The sequence below is a fragment of the Nomascus leucogenys genome, chromosome 12, assembly GCF_006542625.1.
Source record: "Nomascus leucogenys isolate Asia chromosome 12, Asia_NLE_v1, whole genome shotgun sequence".
NCBI classification, from domain to species: Eukaryota; Metazoa; Chordata; class Mammalia; order Primates; family Hylobatidae; genus Nomascus; species Nomascus leucogenys.
In genome coordinates this window covers 36767048-36789047 of record NC_044392.1, presented here as the reverse complement: position 1 = coordinate 36789047, position 22000 = coordinate 36767048, and the positions used below count along the sequence as shown (strand labels likewise).

Genomic DNA, 22000 nt, shown 5'->3' with positions numbered 1-22000 from the left:
AACCCAAACACAGCCCTCCCGCCAAGGATGATCTTGACTATGCCTTTGGGTTTGGTTTGTTTTTCTCCTTGTGTGAAGAAAAAGAAAGAAAGAACAGCAGGAGACAAGTGGTGAGAGCAGCTCCCACAATGCTGTGACAGTCCCTTTATCTTAGGAGTTTTACCAAAGAATTAACCCCAGGGCAAGCGATGGCAGCAAGGTACATGTGACATCAGAAGCTTTTTAAAGGGCTTGTGACAATTCCTGTATAAATCACCTACCTGTCTCAACTGGTCTCTTCCATAATTGGGTGGATTTGTGGGAAGGAAACTCCTTCTATAAGAATTATTACCAAATGGGTTAAATATCTTCATGGGCGCAACCCCTCTGCAGATTGCATATCCACTGCAATCAATGACATTTTTGGGGTAGTGGACGCGTCCGGGCCTGCCTGGCCGTTAAAACCCTGTATGCATGGGGACAAACAGGCGATTTGGCCCTTTAAAACCTATTTCAGAAAAAAGCTGCTGGGGTGGGGAGGGAAGAGATGAGGGGGAGGGAGAGAGCGCAGGGCACTCATCAGGGAAGCAGGAACCTGATCATATGTGATGGTTGCTGGATTAGGTAACAGCTCCGCTGGTTGAAATTGGATCTTGGAGGATGAGTGTTAACATCTCTGGTGTCCTGGCGAAAGGTTCATTTGAGTCTTGCATGGTGCTGCAGAGATAAAAAGGAGCTTTTAAATAATCATTTTGTCTCCTACTCACCAGAGTACTGGCTTCCAGCAATAAATAGGTAGCATCAGTTCTGCTTAGACATATCACCCTTTTCATTTATTCATTTAATGTTGTTGGTTTTTTTTTTTTTTAACCGCCGAGCTGAACAGTTTGTGTATCAGTGAATCCCAACACCCATTCTTAATAGTGGTATATTCGGATTCTCCTTGCGCTGGCTACAAATATGAGCATGCGAGGTTGTTTATTGGTCCATCCCTGTCCCCTCCAAGCATTACAGACACAGCCCAAATCCACCAGAACTGAATTTTCTATGCAAAATAGTGCAAGATGGTTTTCTTTTAAGGTTTTCCCTTGTTCATATTGTTCCTTAAAAATTTTTTGGGGGGTTCTTGCACAATCGTTTTCTATTTTCATAATTTGAGTATAATTTAAAGGGTGTAATTTGGAAATGACTGTTGTTGGTTTTTCTCTACCCACCCCTCCCCCCCCTTTTCTTTTCATTCTTTTATTTTCTTCAGATCTCTGATCTGGGACCTATTTATGTGTCCTGAACTCTGAGTGTAAATGCAAGCAACATTTATGCTGTGGTGCATTATATCTATCTTATCAATTTCTAATTGGCCACATTTAGAAACTAAGTCTATTAACTCATAGTGAATTCGAATTTCTTTTTAAGGAGTATTTGTTTGCAGGATTCATAAAATGATATAAAAGCTAAGCGAAATGCTAACACTTTCTTGCCCCAGCCAACCCACCGCCGCTGTGCTCAATTAAATGTATCCTTCATACCTGAAAGAAAAGAGGCAGTATGCTTTATGCTTTGAGCTCTGCAACCCTCCTGAAACTTCCGTGGCGGGTAGGGGCTTGCAGTCTATCCTTTCAGTGTTCTTTGCCAGCCTTGACAATTTCCTTTCTTATTTTATTTAAAACCAGTTGGATTTGAAGACCAAGAAAAATATTAATTAGGAGGTGTGTAGAGTTTGTGTGGAATTGTTTGTGCTTCCCATTGACTGTTTTAAAAAGATGGAGCAGAGGCGGGAAACTGAGAGGGGTTGGAAAGAGGAAATATTCTCAGAGGTTAATATTAGGTATATGGGAAACATTCCTAGTGACGTGTGCGTGATCACCTATGTAGTTCCTGGAGGAGCGAGGACCAGAACTGTCTCTCTGCCTTGCCTCTCCCTTCTTTCATACCTCACCGAGTTTGGCTGGATGAATAAGCTGATGGAATGAATGAGGCCGCTTGGGGTACCTGTGCGATTGCAGGAGGTAGGATACTTGATGTCACCTCAAGTAGGCAGTGCTTAACACTAGCCCTGGCAAGGCAAGTCCTGACCATTAATAGGACATCATTCTTTTTTGCTTTGCTGTTGTTGTTGAGACCAGAGGTTGTCCTAAAATCTCTCAGTGTTGGGCCACATGCAGGACCAGTTGGCTGTGGAGTAGCCAGGTGGACCCACTTGAAGGCATTAACAGCCCAGCTGAAGGGTTACCAGCCTCAGCTTCGTGGGGAATGTTCCTGCCAGCGGGGGGGGCTTACGGCCTCTTCTGAAGGAAGTATATCGGACATGAGATTCAATGAGCGAATGAGAGAGTAGAATTTTGCCCCAGCACAATGTTTTGAATAATCGAGCTAAAGTGAAACAACTATATTTATTAATGGCTCAGAGGCAATTCTTTTTTTTTTTTCTAATTTGTAAATGACCCATAAATATCTTTGTGGATAAGACTACTAAAATTTATCATATAAAGAGAAACACGCATAAACCCCACGTAGAGGTGAAGAAGGAGGGGCTGCTGGGCACTGCTGGCAGTTGTTTGGATGTCCCGATTCTTTTCGGTGCCTTTAGGGCCTGGTATTCTGGGAATGGTTACAGCAGCCATCTACTTTCTTAAGGAAACCTTTGTTAGTGGCAATTTGTTCTTCAGAGTTCTTCGGAGATTTGAGTAAATAAATTTGAGAAACAATAACGCGACTAAATCCTTATTATGCAAAGATCAGCCAAAGGAGCAGTTTCCCATTCAGTCTCCTGAGCCTACAAAAGAAGGATTTTATTGAAAAAAAAAAAAAAAAAAAAAAAAAAAAGTCCACAAAATAAACCTCAATGATCTCCTAACCTTTTGCCATCACTACTATAGCAATTTTGTTTTTGTGTAGCAGAATATTACACATTCAGGTTTGAAGAGAGAAGATCATGACCTGGTAGTGTTGTGGTTTGCGTCTAGGGTGCAGGCTTTCTTCTTTTCTCCTTCCCAGCTACCTGCTCTCCCTCCTCCCTTCCTCTCCCTCCCTTCCTCTCATCCTTTTTCACTTCATCACGGAGCCCAAGCTTCTGCCCTGCACCTTTTGTCCTCTTTGCTCTTTATGGCCACCACTGATCCACATGGCTCGCCATTCCATTTGATGGTCTCGTGTTTTGTGAGAGCCATACTGTAGTTTTCCTTTGGGCCTAGGAATTGGGATTTCCTTCTGAGCAACGTTCAGGGTTGGTTCTTTTGCTGCCTGTTGGCAGCCAGGAGCATGTGGGCACAGCCAGCAGTTATGCTGTTATTATATGTGATGGAACGCTCAAACATCTAGACATACCCTCATTGAGCTCATCTTCATCTTCCCTGTTACAACCCGAAGCCCTGCTTTGCCAGGGCTGGGAGACACCTGGAACTGGCACCATCCCCCTGGGGCTCACCAGATGCACCCTGCCGTGAAACGGCTCTTGACTCTGCTCTGGTGTGCGGATATCCACCAGGGACTTAGACCCTGCCACCTCCATCCCCAAAATGTCAACCAACACCGGACCCCTCTCCTCTGCCTTTAATCACTTCCCTCTTTCCCACCCTACCCACACATTCTTTTCAATTTCTTAAAAATTGAAAACACTTTTTATGTTCCCTCTTAACAAAGACTTGGCTGCTGACAACTGAACTGGATTTAGATGAGTGATTTATTTTATGGGAGGTTGTCTGAAGGGGTAGTAAAAAAAAAAAAGGACTGTTTCGCTCTTCTGCTGATTTACTAAATCACTGGATCTCTTTCAGTCCAAATCACCACCAAGGGTCCTGGTGTTTTAATAAAAAGCAGCCATCTCATTGATCTGAGACGCCATCCTACCAGAGCACTGGCTTCCCTGAATCCCTGGAGGCAGCTTGTTAAAAGGACCTCACTCTTGTTTCCAACAGGACAGCGTCCTTATCACTCGGAACAGATAGATCTCAATTTTTGGAGCTAAACGACCCTGCTCAAGGGCCAATTTGTCTTCTTGCTATGTTAGACCTCACTCTCTGCTAGTCCACAGGAAAGGTCTTAAGATTTCATTCCAAAGGTACTGGATTTGTGTACTTTAGGTGATTTTGGAAATGAAAAATTTAGACTGATCAAGCATTGCAAAGAAAGGCAATGAGTGCAAAACCACAAACTTAACAGAAATTTAAAATGAGAAATAAAGAGGGAAATGCTTTTCCTTAAATTGAAATTAGGTAGTATGGGGATAAAAGTAAAAAATATATTTTGTTATAATTACATTTTTCTAGTTGAAATTTTTTATTGTGGTAAAATATATATAAGATAGAATTTACCTTTTTTGGGGGTGGGGATGCAGAGTCTTGCTCGGTTGCCCAGGCTGGAGTGCAATGAGTGGTGTGATCTCAGCTCACTGCAACCTCCACCTCCTGGGTTCAAGGGATTCCCCTGTCTCAGCCTCCCGAGTAGCTGGGACTACAGGCACGCACCACCACGCCTGGCTAATTTTTTGTATTTTAGTAGAGACGGGGTTTCACCACGTTTGCCAGAATGGTCTCGATCTCCTGACCTCGTGATCCACCCCCCACTCAGCCTCCCAAAGTGCTGGGAGTACAGGCGTGAGCCACCGCGCCCAGCCGAATTTACCATTTTAAACGATTTTTAAGTGTACAGTTGAGTATTATTTTGCAGCCATCTCAAAAACTCAGCTTCCCAAAGTGAAATTCTGAGCTCGTTAAACAATAGCTCTCCACTCCTCCCCCCAACTCATGGTACCCATTATTCTACTTTCTGCCTCTTATAAATTTGATTATTCTAGATTCCACATACAAGTGCAGTGTAATTTTGGAACAAAGCAAGTCCCTCCTTCATTTTCTCACCCTCTCAGTTTCTCTCTTTTTCCAGCCTTTCTTCTATTCCTCAAATGGCATCTTGCAAGTAATTTGGCAGCTTATGTAGCCAGAGAACACAAATGTGTTTTGTTTTTTAATTTTTTTTCTTGGGTTACTATTAACGCTCCCTTCCCTTTGTCTTTTTCTGTAGTTTTGAGTATCCGAGGAGCCCAGGAGGAGGAGCCCACAGACCCCCAGCTGATGCGGCTGGACAACATGCTGTTAGCGGAAGGCGTGGCGGGGCCTGAGAAGGGCGGAGGGTCGGCGGCAGCGGCGGCGGCGGCGGCGGCTTCTGGAGGGGCAGGTTCAGACAACTCAGTGGAGCATTCAGATTACAGAGCCAAACTCTCACAGATCAGACAAATCTACCATACGGAGCTGGAGAAATACGAGCAGGTAACCAGAACCACCTGAGGCTCGGCACCCAGGCCCTTTAGGAAAGGGTAGAGGAAGCACAACCAGGGGGCTTGCAGAGCGGCTCACCTTTCCCAGGTGCTGGCGTCCTTGTGCCCGGCATCCCCTGCCCAGCCACAGAGCCCTGGCCAAACTTGAGTCTGCCAAGTCCTGGTCTCAACTGTTAAAAACCTAGGGGCTTGGTGGAGGTAAAGGCATTAAAAAATGTGTGACGCTGTAAATGACGATTTCAAGGAAACATAAATCGTGCATAGAAGGAACAGTCCATACCTGGACTCCAAAACATGTGCCTGTGATGTGCAGTCCTGGCTCTCATCTGGGCGCTATGGGTGATCAGCAGAGTCACCAGCTAACCTGCAAGAAGGTGGGAGGTGGCCGGGCGCGGTGGCTCACGCTTGTAATCCCAGCACTTTGGGAGGCCGAGGCGGGCGGATCACGAGGTCAGGAGATCGAGACCACAGTGAAACCCTGTCTCTACTAAAAATACAAAAAAACTAGCCGGGCATAGTGGCGGGCGCCTGTAGTCCCAGCTACTCGGAGAGGCTGAGGCAGGAGAATGGCGTGAACCCGGGAGGCGGAGCTTGCAGTGAGCCGAGATTGCGCCACTGCACTCCAGCCTGGGCGACAGAGCGAGACTCCGTCTCAAAAAAAAAAAAAAAAAAAAGAAGGTGGGAGGTTTTCTCTGGCCCTTGTTTTTCCTTATTTATTAGGAGGACTATACTTTTTCTGGGTGTTCATAGTATCCTATGGGAAAGGATTTAAAACTTGGCCCTAGAGTCCCGCACTTTACCCAGACTCAGTTCAATTGAGAATCAAACATATTCCCTCTTTTACATAATATATGGTATGGAATATGATACAAATCATCCTCTGTAAAAAGGGTAGGAGGTTCAGGAGACCCCTGGAGCCAGACAAACTGGGATTCTAATCCGGGCACTCCACAGATGGTTTGTGGGACTCAGTATTCTGCATACTCAATTCTGAAAGCTGATGTATGGCACAGATCTGTGGATTTGGAGTCACGGATGTGAAAGACCATAAAACTTATATAAAGGAAAGGGCAAGAAAGGCTGTTAACTACAAAGCAGTACATGTAGGGCCTCCTGATTATAACGGAGCCCCTCTCTAAAGAGAACCCCCATCCCATCCTCCCCACAAACACATACACACATCTATATAGCAATGCTAGTTCCTCTGGTTAGTGTAAGCATGCGATTTTATCAGGAGTCCTTTAACAGCAGCCTTTCATTTAGATAACAGATAAGTTTGTTGTTACCTCTTGGGATGCAACATTGTACTGAAGTTCTCCATGACCTTTCTCTCATTGAATCTTTAGCTTTTCTTTTTCTTTTCTTTTCTCTTTTCGTTTCTTTTTTTCTTTCCTTTCCTTTCCTTACCTTTCTTTTCTTTTTTTTTTCCCTTTCCTTTCATTTCCTTTCTTTTCTTTTCTTTTTTCTTTTTTCTTTTTTTTTGAGATGGGGTCTCACTCTGTCATCTAGGCTAGAGTGCAGTGGCACGATCTCTGCTCACTGCAATCTCCGTGTCCCGGGTTCAAGCAATTCTCCTGCCTCAGCCTCCCGAGTAGTTGGGATTACAGGCAGGCACCAGCATACCTAGCTAATCTTTGTATTTTTAGTAGAGACAGGGTTTCGCTATGTTGGCCAGGCTGGTCTTGAACTCCTGACCTCAGGTGATCCACCTGCTTCGGCCTTCCAAAGTGCTGGGATTACAGGCGTGAGCCACCACACCTGGCCCCTTTCTTTTTAAAAGCCAGAAAAGAAGAGAGAGAAAAAGTGGAAGGTAGAAGACCTTGTGCAGTCCACTCATAACCTAGGTAGAAGGCAAATGCAAACTTAATCGAAAATTTAAATTTTAAAATAGAAATAGGCATTTTAAAATTTAAAGTGAATAAAGTTTCATTACTGCACTCCTATCTACCTTTGGAATGGATTTCTACAAAATCCTCTCTTCTATGAGAGGGCAAAAAAATTGCTGTGAAGCCAAGAATAGTGAAATTTGACCATCAGACAAGGTGTAGGGAGGGTGAAGGGGAGGGAAATAAAAGCAAGCTGTGGTAAGAAGCTGTGAGTCATCCTTCTTTGCCTTCTTGGGAAAGAACAAATTTTCTCGCCACAGTGTTGGCTCATATAGACATTTCCCCAGATCCCAGGCAGTGCTGAGCTCAGAGAGCTGGCTGAACTATGACAGTGTTTCCCCAACCATGACCATCATTTAGAATGTGCAGTCTGCCCTAACCTAGAAGGGTAATTATGGAAGGCAAATGGGGACAGACCTCTTGCTGACCTCTCGGGTTCTTATTACCCAATGTTCTTCCTACTTCACCTTCACCAATAACCCTGTCCTCTGGCATAGCAAGCTGTCCTCCAGATTTGTCCTCCAGGTTAACTCGTGCCAAAGAACAGGACACAAAACAAGCTCAGAGTGTGACTTCCTTTGCTAAACCATAACTGCAATGAATATTAGGTTGGGAGGTGTTGAAAACTGTCTTTAGTCTGAGCTCAGGTTGCCAGTAACATAGAACTGCTTCCTTGATTTAAACCTTATCACTCTTCCATCCTCATCCAAAATGAGTAAAAATTATGACAGCCATAGTACATTTCAATAGCATGTCACTAATTACAAAACACTGCGGCTGACATAATGGCACTTGCTTCTCAAGGCAATTTTGAGATTGGGTACCCGGGACAGGTACTGTCATCCTCTCCATTTTGATACAGGTAAGGAAATGGAGATGAAAGAGGTTAAGATGTGGTGGAGGTCACACATGTAATGAGGGAGAGAATTTGCCCTAGAATCCAGGATTTGACCCTTACCCCGAAGGCTCTTATTAGAACAATGCCTGACTCCACTTAGTAAGAAGAGAATGTGGATGTCTTTTGACAGTGGGGTAACCAGGTTGTCCTCTCTGTTACTTCCTTGGACTAGATTACTGGCACCTAAGAGAGGGTTGTGATAAAAATATTCTCTTCAGAAACTTCTTGTGGGTACCTACCTATTCTAAATAATAAAGATGTTGGAAATTGGGAACTAAAAAGCTCCATCAGTACAGAAGCAAATTAATGGTCAATGTAGAAGTTGTACTAGTCATCTGTATTTATTATTTTTAAAAGTACTAAAATATCATCTATTTGTTTATATGGGCATTTTCTAGTTAAGAAGTGAATACTGCTTAATACATTTTGGATGCTTAATAATTTATTAATATTAGTTGTGTTGTTAATTATAGTAAACAGCAGATTGTAGGGAAATTATGCTATTAACCTTCTAGCTAGTGTGTCTGAGAGATATATCTTCTTCATTTTCCTGTAACAGTTCCTTATGGGGATTTTTTAAAAATAGAAAACCTTGGTCAAGTGAAAATGTCAGTATTTTAGTAGTACCTACGTGAAATTACCAAATTGGTTACTTAATAATTAATTTTGTTGTTTTATTTTTGGCATGGTGATGGCAGATAACTACACAATAATTAGCTATCGTAGCTCACCCTCACCCTTATCCCTCCAAAAACAAAACAAAAAACTACCTGAATCAGCCATTGTTTCACCCTGAGGTTATTAAATAAGGAAGTCTTCTGGAGATTTTTTTTTTTTTTTGAGATGGAGTCTTGCTCTGTTGCCTAGGCTGGAGTGCAGTGGCGCGATCTCAGCTCACTGCAACCTCTGCCTCTGGGGTTCAAGTGATTCTCCTGCCTCAACCACCCAAGCAGCTGGGATTACAGGCACGTGCCACCACGCCTGGCTAATTTTTTGTATTTTTAGTAGAGACAAGGTTTCACCGTGTTAGCCAGGATGGTCTCAATCTCCTGGTGTCGTGATCCGCCTGCCTCAGCCTTCCAAAGTGCTAGGATTACAGTCGTGAGCCACCGCGCCTGGCGCTATAAGATATTTAAGAGCTGGCATATTATAATAGATAAAACCATGATGTCAGAAACCTGAAATTTTATTCCGAGCTCTACTTAAAAAAAAAAAAAAAAAATCTTGTGGCTTTGTAGGATTCTTCAGCTTTTGTAAATAATGCTGTAGGGGAATTGACAGGACTAAATCTCTAATGTTGAATTGGACTGGGTTAATTCAGTTCATAGCTAAGAGAGCCCTAAGATCCCAGTTACTTTTGTTGATGAGATTGGCAGCCAAATCCAATCTCATCCCTTGGATCTCAATCCAATCCATCTTTTTGAAGGAGTCAAGGAAGAAGATAGGTCTTATAGTTCAGGATGTAAACTTAAACCTTATACAAGGCTTTTGAAAGGCTTCCCTTTCAGTGCCTGCTTCCAGAAACAATGTTGCCCTATAACCTGGGAGGTCTGTTAGAAATCCCTCTGCCCTACGGAGGCAGCCTGAGCTCCCAGAAGTAACTATTTTTTTTATGACAGCCTACAGTAGAGTCTCCTCTGTTGAGAAACATTCAGCATGTGAGGGTTTTATTTAATTAACAATTGTAACCCCAAGTATTCACATTACTGTCACATTTTGAGTGCCTGTCCTGTCGGAAGTAGCCCAGCTTCTTCAGGTACAAGGCTTGAGGGAAGTGAGGAGGAGGTATGGGTAGCTCCTTCCTTCCCAGGTACTGGAAAAATCTGGATCATTGTGCTCTGTCCATCTAAAATGGACTTGGAACTTTTCTCTGCTCTCTGTTGTGTGTTCCTCAGCAGCTGTTTAGCAGCTGCTTTGCTCCACCTCAGCAGTGGGTGAAATGACTCCACTGTCTGTTTATTGAAGAGCAGAAAGGGCCCCGGGATCCAGTGCCCTGAATAAACATCAGATATTGTGAATATTTTTATTCACCATAATGAAGCACATTATTATTAGCTGAGCACTGTGGCTTCCCAGCTGAGAGCGGTGCACTTGATAATACTCCCTCACATCCAGCCCCTCCTCTCTTTGAGCCCAGACGAGGTGGGGAGGCTGCAGCCCGGCAGGAGGTTGTTTCTCTAGAAAGGTGGCTAGGATGCTTGCTGTGTGCCTAGCCCTCCACTCTCCATCCTGTGGTCTCCAAATTTCAGCTAACTTGCTGCCAGGTTTTATTTCCTTCTCTTGGTTGTACAGTTCCAGGTGCTGGGGTTGGCTAGGAAATGAGCTTACTATATAGATCTCGTGTTTATTTAGCACTTTTCCATGGAGAGTGGAGAGTAACATGCTATAAGGACCTGATCTTCTATGGATTTGTCTCCTGTATAGGCCCACGGAGTATAAAGGAGGTATTTATTACCACCTTTACTTTTACCAAGAGGGAAATTGAACTCTGGAGAAGTTTACCCAGTTATCGATATATCCAAATATGCAGATTTCTAAGTTATGTATACTTTGAAGAGATAATTGTGACATGTACTTGTAGGGCCAGGCACACATATAGTAACTCATTTAATCCTTACTATACCTTATGAGGTGGGTATTGTCATCTCGGTTTCACAAATTAGAAAAACAAGGCACAGATACGTTAAGTAACTTTGAAGATCCCACAGCCCAGTGAGTCCCAGAGGCAGGAGCTGAACCCAGGCTGTGCTCTCACTCAGCCTCTCTGCTGTGTTCATGTGAGGGATTTGCTCAGTCTGCAGGTCATAGCACAAGAGCATGGGTGCCGTTAGCCTTGCTGAAGGGTCAGGAATGATTAAAGCCACTTTTGGGTAAATTAAATGAGGCCCTGAGTAGTGAAAGGATGTGCCCAAATATTCATGGAGGCGGGGTCAAAAACCCAGGCCTCATTCACCAGTGCAGACACAGCCCAGTGGATGCACCTGCTTATGTACCTTTGGCCAGCCAACCTCAAAGGATTTCTTAGATAAATAATCAGTAAATGTGTACTATTGTTATTGTTACTGCGTTATCAACACATATGACAAGAGCAATGCAATGTTTTCAATAACGAGCGTGTTTCTGCTGCTAATAAGTTGGAGCAATTGAGTCTTTAGTTCTTTAACTCTCACAGCATCATCTTGCCTTTTTTGTTGTGAATCTAATACAGTTTTACAGTATTGCTTTGAGTGAATCTGTGAATAGATGTTTTGTTGAATGCTCAGCTAAGGAAACCAGATTATGGATGCTAAGTCATAGTAACTAAAAGAGAGGGCAGGAGTTTTCAGCGGAGTAAGTTCAGACTCTAGGAAAGGACAGAGGCCCTGGCCTAAAATAGGAAGGGCTCAGGCCTTACCTCTGCTTCTTCATGTTTGCTGTGTGCCTGTGGAAATGTCCTTTCAGCTCTCTGGGCCACAGTTTTTCTTCCTGTTAAATAAGGAGGTGGGGAAATATGATTTTCAACTCCACCTCCAGAGCTGATGATATGCTAGTTTATAACCTGAGAATTTTCATTTCTGCAGGGATAGTTCCTGAATCCTCTCGATCATGTTTTGATGCTGTTTCTATAAGACCCCTGGGGACAGATTCCCTTTGTGTTATAGACATAGTGGATCTTCAGAAGGCCAGAACAGGAGAGGAAGTTCTTATAATAAAACTTGAAACAGAAATAGGTGGATGAGAAATCTCCCAGAAGAGTTATCAAAGCTTTTAATTCCATGATTCCATTTAAACTCTTTTGGCTATTTATGCATTCTAAAATTGAGTATTTGGAAGCACTCCTATATCAGAAATAATGAACAAGGCAGAAAGCACAAGATACATTTGACCCCAAACTCTCTTTGGCTGTTAACTTTGGGACAAAGGGTTGTGGAGTGTGTTTTATACTAGAAGTTATATTCTTACATTTTACTGTGGTAAAATCATGGAAAAAAAAAAGATTAAGATAAAATGATTAAGACACTTTTTTCCTCTTAAAAAAAATTCAACATTATCGCTAAAACTTAGAGCCACAGGGGCTGAAAGGGACATCTACCACAAACTATCCTAGTTTTCTTTATTTGCACAAGTCTCTAGAAAAGCCCACGTGGGCCTAATGTCATCGACGTGATGCGTGTTGAGGCTTGGACCCTCAGTGACTGTGTTGATTGTCCTGCCATTCCAGGCCTGCAACGAGTTCACCACCCACGTGATGAATCTCCTGCGAGAGCAAAGCCGGACCAGGCCCATCTCCCCAAAGGAGATTGAGCGGATGGTCAGCATCATACACCGCAAGTTCAGCTCCATCCAGATGCAGCTCAAGCAGAGCACATGCGAGGCCGTGATGATCCTGCGTTCCCGATTTCTGGACGCGCGGTGAGTCTCCCAAAGGGCTGTCCTGCCCTCTCTGGGAGTCCCTGATCTGGGGCTGGCTGGAGTCCACAGCTGGCGCCCCCTACAGGCTCTAGTTTCACCCCATCAACGCTAAACCAAGTGATACCCTGAGGATGGTTCTGCGAGACTAGATAGGCCATTGGTTTCACATAGTACCAGGAAAATACATGGTTGGAGGGGATAATCTTTATCACTACTGTTATGCACTCTGGGTAGCAGCAAGGAGGACTTAGGTACAGTGAGATTTTTTTCTTTTCATAGCACTAGGTACCTCTCTTACAGTTGCGTCTTATAACTATGGGCCTGCGGCTGTCTTACTAGCATTCTATCGTGACAGGATCTCTTCAATAAAGTTTATTCCATCTGCTTGGAAATTGGGATCTTTTCCACACTGTAGATGGACAGAGGGTGCACTCAATTCAACAAATATTCCTAAGTAAATTGCTGTCTCTGGGCTAATTTTAGTAGTGCAGAGATGAATAAGATGAGGCACTTTGGACATAGAGGGACAAGGAGGTGGTCTAACATGGGCCAACTTGGTTTGATGGTTTCCATCTGGCATTGCTGCGCATGTCCTTACTTGTGAGTTCAGAGCATTCAGTTGAAGAAATCATGGATAGAAAGGACCTTTAAAAGAAGACAAGAACTGAGAACACAGAACAAGTGGTCATCTCTTGTTTCGCATACTCTCTAGACCGGTAGATTTATGTGAATGCCTTTGATTCCTTTTGCTTCTGTTATCCAGCCTGTAAGATAGTAATAGTCATATCTTTCATCTACTCTAGAAGAATATTTTGGTAATTCATCTAGCAAATACATTTTGATTATGGATATGCTTTGTGATCTAGAGTTTGTCTTAAATTCATCATCTGTGAATTCAGATACCATTCATGTTTAAATTCTTGATAATAATCCCAATCTATTATTTTTATCATTAGAACATGAGATATGTCAGAGTCAGTGTACCATTTCACAATCTATAATTTTGCCTCTTTTCAATCAGATAAAACGATTTATTACTCCTCTTGAATTTTTTCACCCCTGAGATCATGTTTTATTCAGCTCTCCTACCTACATTTTTCTCTGTGTTCACAATTATGGTCTTTACAGTCCTCGGACCTCTTTAAAACACCCTGGCATCTTTTCCTCACTCCCTTTTAGTCAATGTGTTTTGGACTGAATGGAATGTAACATGAGAATGCCGGCTAGCAAAATGTAACTCTGGTCCAGGAGAATTCCATAGAATAAGTGAAGAGAAAGTAAAAACGAAGGTAGTTTTCCCCAGCTGGGTATAATAATGGAGTGGAAATAGGCAAAATCACCCTAAAACAGGATGCTCTGTGCCTCTCCCTCACCCGTGGCCTGCTGTCTGCCTGGCTTCTTTAATGCAGCCCGTTCTGCATAGTGCAAAGTGCAAGTGACTGGTGGCCTCTGTTTGGGTCCTTCCTCTGTGCCACTGCCACCCTGCATGTATTGCTTACATCTCCATGGTAACTCCCCTAGTTAAAATGCTGGAGTTAGTATTTATGTTGGCAGATATTGAAAAAAAAAAAAAAAAAAAAGAACAATTGGCTCCAGACTGGCTTCTTTCTTTTCAAGAAAGTAAGCAGAGAAAAGGGAGGAGCAGAATTATTGTCTCATTGGATATCTTCTCTCAGTAATTCCACTGTGCCCAGTTGAAGGTCAGACTCTAACAGACACAAAGCTAGGAGAGTTTTGTACACAAGTTTCTTTCACTTCCACCAGCCTTTGCCTAGAGTGTTCCAGTTGGCACCAGATGGACAATCACTTTAAGATAGGGTCTTTTTCTTCCTTTGGTTACAACCTTTGAATCATTGCTTCTGAGTCAAGATTCAAAACGAAAACAACTAACCTATTGTCATCATTACTGTCATTTCGTTTTGGGGGTATATTTATTACCAGTGAAAGAACATGACCCCAGATTCCAGCCTAAGGCTGAGCAAATCGCCTTCTCAGTTCAAAAACAAATGTCTGCCAGACATCCTGATTGGGGAATTCACATCAATGCCTCCAGCGTCACCAACTATAATTGGGAGAGATAGCTAAGCAAACTTAGTAAGAAAGATACACTCACTGCAGATATTCACATGCTCCTCTAAACCATGCATCTGATGGGCAGGGCCTCACCAAAAAAGATTTCATGGAAGACAAATAAAATACAAAGAGGACTTGATTTAGTAATAGGATTAGTCTTTGTAATCTAATAGGTGTGTAGAATTGAGTGTTACTACTTTGTTGTGGAACACTCATTGTATTAGCTTTCTATTGCTGCGTAGCAGATTACCACAAATTAAGCAGCTTAAAACAACACAAGTTTATTATCGCACAGTTTCTGTTGGTCAGGGGCCTGGGCATGGCTTAGCTGGATCTTCTGCACTAGTCACAGCGAATCTGTAATCAAGCTTATAAGCTGAGGCTGTGATCTCGTCTGAGGCTCAGGGTCTCCTTCCAAGCTGGTTCTGGTTGTTGGCAGAATTCATTTCCTTCTAATTGTAGGACTGAGGGCCTCAGTTCTTAGAGGCTCCCTTTCTCAATAGGCAGTTCACAGTTTGGCTGCCTGCTTTCTTCCTGAGGGCCAGCAGGAGAAACTTTCCATTTTAAGGCTTTAATCGAATCTTCCCTTTCATTTACTCAAAGTCAGCTGATGAGGAACCTAATCATATTTACTATGCCATCCACTCACAGGGAAGGTGTGTACACCAGGGTCTAGAGTTTTGGAATTCTGTCCACCACACCCCTCAACTAACCTCTGAGCCCAGGTTTATGCCACTCAGGTCATTTCCTGTCTCTCTTTCTTAGATTGACTTAACTGTACCACGGAAGTTTAACTTAAAAATTCCATGCATTCATTCATTCATTCATTCATTCATTCAACATTTATCATATCATGCTATATACCAAGCATTGTGCCATACAACTTGGTAAGTTTATTATCAGGACTATAAATAACATTTTTTTTTTTTTTAGTTAAAAGAGGGAGAGAACTTATAAGCTCTCTAAATGATTTTCAAGCATTAATCTTAACTGTTTTTCTATAACATTTTACTGGAAATAACAGTAACATAAACAGATAATTAAAAGTATGTCTGTATACTTCACTGCAATAGAGGGGATTACATAAAGTATATTGCCAAAGAGAGGATGACAAGAAAGAGGAAAGGACATCCAAGAAGGTCTAGTCTGGTCACACTGGCACTCTACTTAGACTTACTGGTTTATCTAACTGAGCTCTTACTATCTGCCCGATGTTATAGTAGCCACTGGAACATCAAAGATGAAAAAAGTGCATATAAACGTGGGTCCTACCTTCAAAGAGCTCATAATCTCATAGGACAAATACTGTTACAACTACACATAACACCACATGTTACACATTCGGTTCATTCATCTACCTACTCCACCTGAAGGAAAGGATCCAGAGAGAGGGCGGAAAATACTGAGTTTCAGAGGAGCAGGGTGTTTGCCAGGTAGAAGGAATAATAGCAAAATAAAACAACATAATTCTACTTCAGCAAGCATTCCTTGAGTGCTTACTATGTGTGAGACACAAGGGTTTCAAATATGAGTGAGATCTGTCCTCTGCCTTTGAGGAATTTGCTGTTTAGTTGGGGAGACGTATGTAAATCTGTGGCGGATGTTGTGGGAGAGAAATATGCAGGGTGGTGTGAAGAGCCACAGGACCATGAAAGCCGTGAGTCTTTGGGGAACGCAGAGGCATATGATGTGGCTAGATGAAATTGTTCAGAGCATGTGTAGGATTGAGGGGAAATGAGGCACTAGGGATAGGAAAGATCCACTGAAAACCCTTAACTGTACCAGTGAAGATTTTAAATGTATCCTATTAAACAGCAGAAACCCTCAGAGCTGTTTAAGGAAGAAGTATGGGAAGTTATCACATAAAATTGCACTGGATTCAAATTCTGGTTACAACCCTGATGACCTATATGACCCTGGATAAGTGGCTTATTTTCCCAAGACTCAGTTTTCTTACCTGTAAAACGGGGATAATCCTATAAATAGGAATAAATATTAGTATAGTATATGGCACATAATATTCACATCATAATTCAGCTATCATAATGATTACTGTGTTATATATTATTACTGTTATATGATATGTTATTGTACATTGTTATTTATATATACACATTATTGTTAAATTTTATAATGATTAGTGACATGATCATATCTGTGGTTTAGAAAGATTACTCTAGTGATTCTCTTGAAGATGAGCTGGATTGGAGAAAAGACAATGTAAAGAACAATTGTTGAAGCCTGTGCTCCTCAAACTGGCACTGCACAGAATAAATTGAAATACTTTTCACATTTTGTATAAATATTTCAAAGAAAATATTCTTATTTTAAGATAAACATTGATATATTATAAAGTGGACTAAAACAAGAGGTTCCAAAGATATTTTATGTTTTTGATGGTGTCCCCAGAGCTACAATCTTTTTCCAGGAGGGCTTCTTAGGAAAACATTGATCTAGTGTTGCTCTGGTATATAGCTATTTAATTTTAAATTTAAGTTAACTAAATACTAAGTTAAAATAAATAAACATTTAAAAATTAGCTCTCTAGTTACACTAGCCACATTGCAGCTGCTCAGTAGCCACACGTAGCCAATGACCACTGTATTGGACAGCAGAGATATAGAACATTTCACTCATTGTAGAAAGTACTCTTGGACAGCACTAGTCATACAGTCATACAATAGGCAGCGGCTCCTCTTCACTCACTTCACAAATAGCAGCGCAATTAGAATGACACAGAAGAGGTAGATTTGAAAGTGTAGAACTGGCAGGACGTGCTTTGGGGGCAATCATTTGATAAAAGGTAAGAAAGCAGGAAGAGTTGAGAAACTCCTAGTTTCTAGCACATGCTAGGTACTCAAATCTTTGAATGAATGAATGAATGAACAAATTAGCAAATATAATGAACCATATCTATAGTAATGTCACTAAATAATAAGGCTAACAAGGAAAATGGAGCTGATTTGGGTAAAAGGTGATCTTAGTTTTGGAAACAGTTTGTTTGAAGATGCTTGGAGTCTGCAGTCATAAATGGGCCAATGGCTCTTAGCAGAGGTATTAGGGCAGGAGGTAACAAATTTGGTAGTTAGCAGTGTATGTCTGTGATGTCTACACATCTCACTACCATGAGTCTTTTATAAAAAACTTCCCCCATGGACCCTGTGATACAAAAATTTTCTGTCCCTAAAACACCATATTTATCTAGTAATATTTAATCAACTTCCAAATTTCTTAAATTCATAACCTATATGCCCAACTCACAAAACTACTGATTGGTTTGAAATCACAAATGTTAACTCAGCAAGGTGATAACACTTCAAGTGAAAACAAAGAAACCAGACGTCTCAGTTAGCTCAACCTTATTGTAGAAAGGTGTTATTTTCACTAGGTTTCTTGAAATTCTGAAAAATCCTGATCCTAGGATTTCAAAGGCCCTAGATTAAGACAGCTACTTAAAGAGGTGATAAGCGAGTCCATCAGAGTAGATGAGACCACCTAGGGAAGATTGCACATCACAAGGAGAGAAGAGCTGGGAACAGCTGTCTGCACCATCCGCATACCACCAGCTCATTCCAGAGAGGTTTCCTTTGAGCTCAATTGGAAGAGTCCCAAAAAATACACGGTAATGCTAATGCAAACAACTGAATGAAGGAACGGAGGCTCTCCCAGTTAGGGAGACTTCAGGGTCCAGTTCCCCAGGCCTAAAACAACAGTCTTCTTTAGGCGAAGAGGAAAGAGAAGCCAAAGGTTATCTAAAGCCTGGCCTGCAGCCCCTGTTAGTCACTTGGCTATCTTCCTCAAATTCCCATCATGCAAGAGCTTTTAACACATGCCCACTTTGCAGTTGGGCTTTTAAATCCAATCTGTACAATTTCTGATGCTGAGTGACCCAGAAACTCAGCATGATTTAGGAGAGTGACTTGGGCTTGGCATAATCTGGACAGATGTGGTTAATACCTGTGGACAGATGGTGTTCATCCGGTAAAATCAGGCACTTTATTGTGTTAATTAATCCAAGTGGGACCCTGAAAATACAATATTAGCTGAATTTCCTGTCTAGCAAGGCCATCAGTGCTTTCTGTTGGCTAAATTGGGAAATCCTATATCCCGGCATAATCAGGGATGTTCTGGAAATCTTTTCCATAAGGAAAAGCTTTTAATAAAAGCAAGAAAGCAAAAGTGCTAAGTGAGCTAATTTAAAGATGAAGGCCCCACAACTTCAGGGAGGGCCAACCAGCCCCTGCATTGAGCCTGCAACTCCCTCAACTATCCACAGGCCGTCATTGTCAGGAAGCAATAAAGTGATTCTCACTTTAAATTAGTTCAATTAGCACTTTTTTTTTTTTTAAGGCAGAAAATGCTTTTATTTAAAAAAAGTGATTTTCTCCTTTTTGGCAACTTGTATATGAAAAAGAATTCTGTGGGCTTTTGTTTTACCATTTAGCAGCTGTTCTTGCTTAAGAAGTGCCACTTTTCTCCTTTTGAGAGAGGTCAAGCTGTTGGGGGTTAATTTCAGTCAGTTCTGTGCCCTCTTCCCCAGATGCCTTTTAAAAATGTTACATGCATTTACATGGGGATAGAATGGAAAGAACATGATAACTTATTTTTAACTTATGGCTGCAGTAGCTCTGTGTAATTGTGAGGAGCCAATTCGTATAGAAGAGAGAGATTGGGTTTTGTAGTGGTCAGACCTGAATTAATACCTTGGCTCTGTTACATACCAGCTGAGTGACCGTTGAGCTCAGTTCTTCATCGGTAAATACAAATAATCATATCTACCTCAGTAGTTGTGAAAAATGAATAACTTGAATTGATTGCCAAGAGGGAGGGGTTAGGCCCAGTGCCTGGAACCTGGTAGGAAGAAAGACCAAGTTGTAGCACCTGCCACGTGTTGGGCGCTGTGCTGAGTGCTGTCTTTGTGTGGTCTCATCTCTTCCCTACTCTCACCCTGTGAAGTCAGTATGACCCTCTTCGCTTTCACTGAAGAAGCTGATCAAAATCACCCAGCTGATATTCAACTGACCCAGGATTCAAAACCAAGATGGGGCTGGGCGCGGTGGCTCATGCCTGTAATCTCGGCACTTTGGGAGGCTGAGGCAGGCAGATCATGAGGTCGGGAGTTAGACACCAGCCTGGCCAATATGATGAAACCCCATGTCTACTAAAAATACAAAAATTAGTTGAGTGTGGTGGCGCGTGCCTGTAATCCCAGCTACTCAAAAGGCTCAGGCAGGAGAATCGCTTGAACCCAGGAGGTGGAGGTTCCAGTGAGCCAAGATCACACCACTGCACTCCAGCCTGGGCGACAGAGTGAAACTCCATCTCAAAAAAACAAACCAAGATGGCCCGAATTTTGAAACTTTATGCTCCTCACTACTCTGCAAAAATATCTGTGACCACTCTTCTGTTCGATGCCCAGATGGTACACAATGAAGTATTGAGCAAATGCTTTTAGTGTTGGTTTTGGCATCCAGCCCCTTTTGGTAAATCTGCTCCAATTCACCTTTTGCTCAAAAATTTGTCTTCTCCCAGAAGTAGATTTATTCTCTCCCATTTTATATTTATTTGGTGTGAGCCTTTTTGTTATTATTTCCTTTCTCTTTACAAAGGCGGAAGAGACGGAATTTCAACAAGCAAGCGACAGAAATCCTGAATGAATATTTCTATTCCCATCTCAGCAACCCTTACCCCAGTGAGGAAGCCAAAGAGGAGTTAGCCAAGAAGTGTGGCATCACAGTCTCCCAGGTAAGCAGCCCCTCAAAAGCCTCAGCCTGTAGCCTGGTCATGGTGGGGCCTCCAGGGCAGGCTCTTAGAGGTCTTGCTTTACTGGACATTCATGCCTTGCAAGTTCCATCAGCTATAGCCTTAAAATATCAAGGTAAGCACTTGATGTGTATGTGTATAAATGAGTTTCTAGGTAAGTACTTGGCAAAACTTGAGAAGAAACAGCAGAAGGAAGAGAAGAATAAGTAGAGTACAGTGTAAAAACAGGGTTAGGGTTCTTCCCATCAAGCACTCCTTTGCTTCAAATGGGTGAAGTGTCTAAAGTGTACTAGGAAAGCTATCTGCATTCCTCATGCTGTTTTTTCAAACTCAGTCAATTCCTTAGCCATTTTTTGCCCAACCCAGGAACTTTTAGAGTCAGTGAATGGAACTAGTTGTTATATAGCCTTTTAAATGAAGGAACTTAAATGTCTCCTCTTGGTGTGCTGACTCTATAACTGATGGAGTGTAGGAATTTCAACATGTCACTGCGATTACATTGGAATGGTTGAACAAAATGTCACTGAATGCCCCCTTCCCCCAAAGAGCAATAACCATAATAGGTGGTGTCTGTTGACTTGGAAAGATACATGATACAAAATTTTTATAGGCCTAGAGTTTTCAACACGAATGTGAAGCAGAAAAGTAGGCAATATTTATATGTGCGTGTATTTAGTCCACTCAAAAGATCCACCCAAACTTCTTATTCAGTCTGAACCTCAAATACCACCACTGGTTTCTAATTGAGAACCATAGTGATAATTCTGAAATCTGTCGGAGAAAGTTTTTCTTAGAATTTTGTCACATGCAGGAGAATTAAATGTACTGATATTTCCATTAAAACTGGGGAGGGGAGGGAGTAGCGAAGGCTACTGCAGCGAGAAATTTCACTTACCATTTTTCAAATGAAGTAGATGCTCTTTTATATAAACTAAGCATCTGTACCTCCTTGAATTGAATCCTGACTTCTGTTAATCCCTGCAGGGTGCTGATCCTATCAACCTGTGTTTAGCTCTACAGAATTAGGTCCAGTCAGAATATAGAGCTCCACAAAAGTATTGACAATGAAGGGATTGCCCGAGCCTCCCCAACAAACTAAGATGATTTTACAGCAGAAAATATCCTTGAAAACATTCTTTCAGATAAAGCAGAATGAATTGACTCCTTTTTAACCTGGGCCTTCCTTAGGTGCTTTGACCCAGCTGAAGGTCATTTTTAGTCTTGACAATTCTGGGAAATGAGAACGTCAGCGGTCAAACTCAAGTAGCCTAGTTTTTTCTAGAGCTATCACCATTCTTATCCAAATCTAAACCCCTTTTCCACAAAAAAGGGAATTAATGCTTTTTGATACTTGCCAAATGTTTGAGGAATGCTTCTAGGTATGGACCACAAACATGCAGCAAATATCAAATCACTGAATTTTATCATGGAAACTTCTGCTTTTAAAATATAATTAAATTACTACTGTCTGAATTCCAAGCGTGGAATTCAGAATTTCAACTCCCTGTTGAAGGTAGAAGGAATTCTCCTGGAGGTAATTTGTAGTATAGCTGGATACAAGTTAAAATCCTGATCTGTTCCCACAACCTTCACTTCCTTCATTATGGAAACTCAAGGTACAAATAGTGTGTCCATTAAAATGCTTATTTACATATTGTGTCACCTTTCCCTTTCCTCTGCCCATGCCAAAGTCATGCCATTCTTTCTTCCCCATCACATCTGTCTCTCCCCAAAGCAACT

General features: G+C 42.0%; 1 protein-coding gene across 2 annotated transcripts in view; it reads left to right on the top strand.

Annotated features, from left to right (window-relative positions):
• The window catches only part of PBX1 (PBX homeobox 1), a 293861-nt gene that overhangs the window by 229206 nt on the left and 42655 nt on the right, over positions 1–22000 (top strand). For both annotated transcript variants that reach the window (XM_030824038.1, XM_030824039.1), the window contains exons 3-5: positions 4996–5240; positions 12234–12424; positions 20107–20242. In XM_030824038.1, the coding sequence (XP_030679898.1) occupies positions 4996–5240; positions 12234–12424; positions 20107–20242 (572 nt within the window). The remainder of the gene's footprint in view (positions 1–4995; positions 5241–12233; positions 12425–20106; positions 20243–22000) is intronic.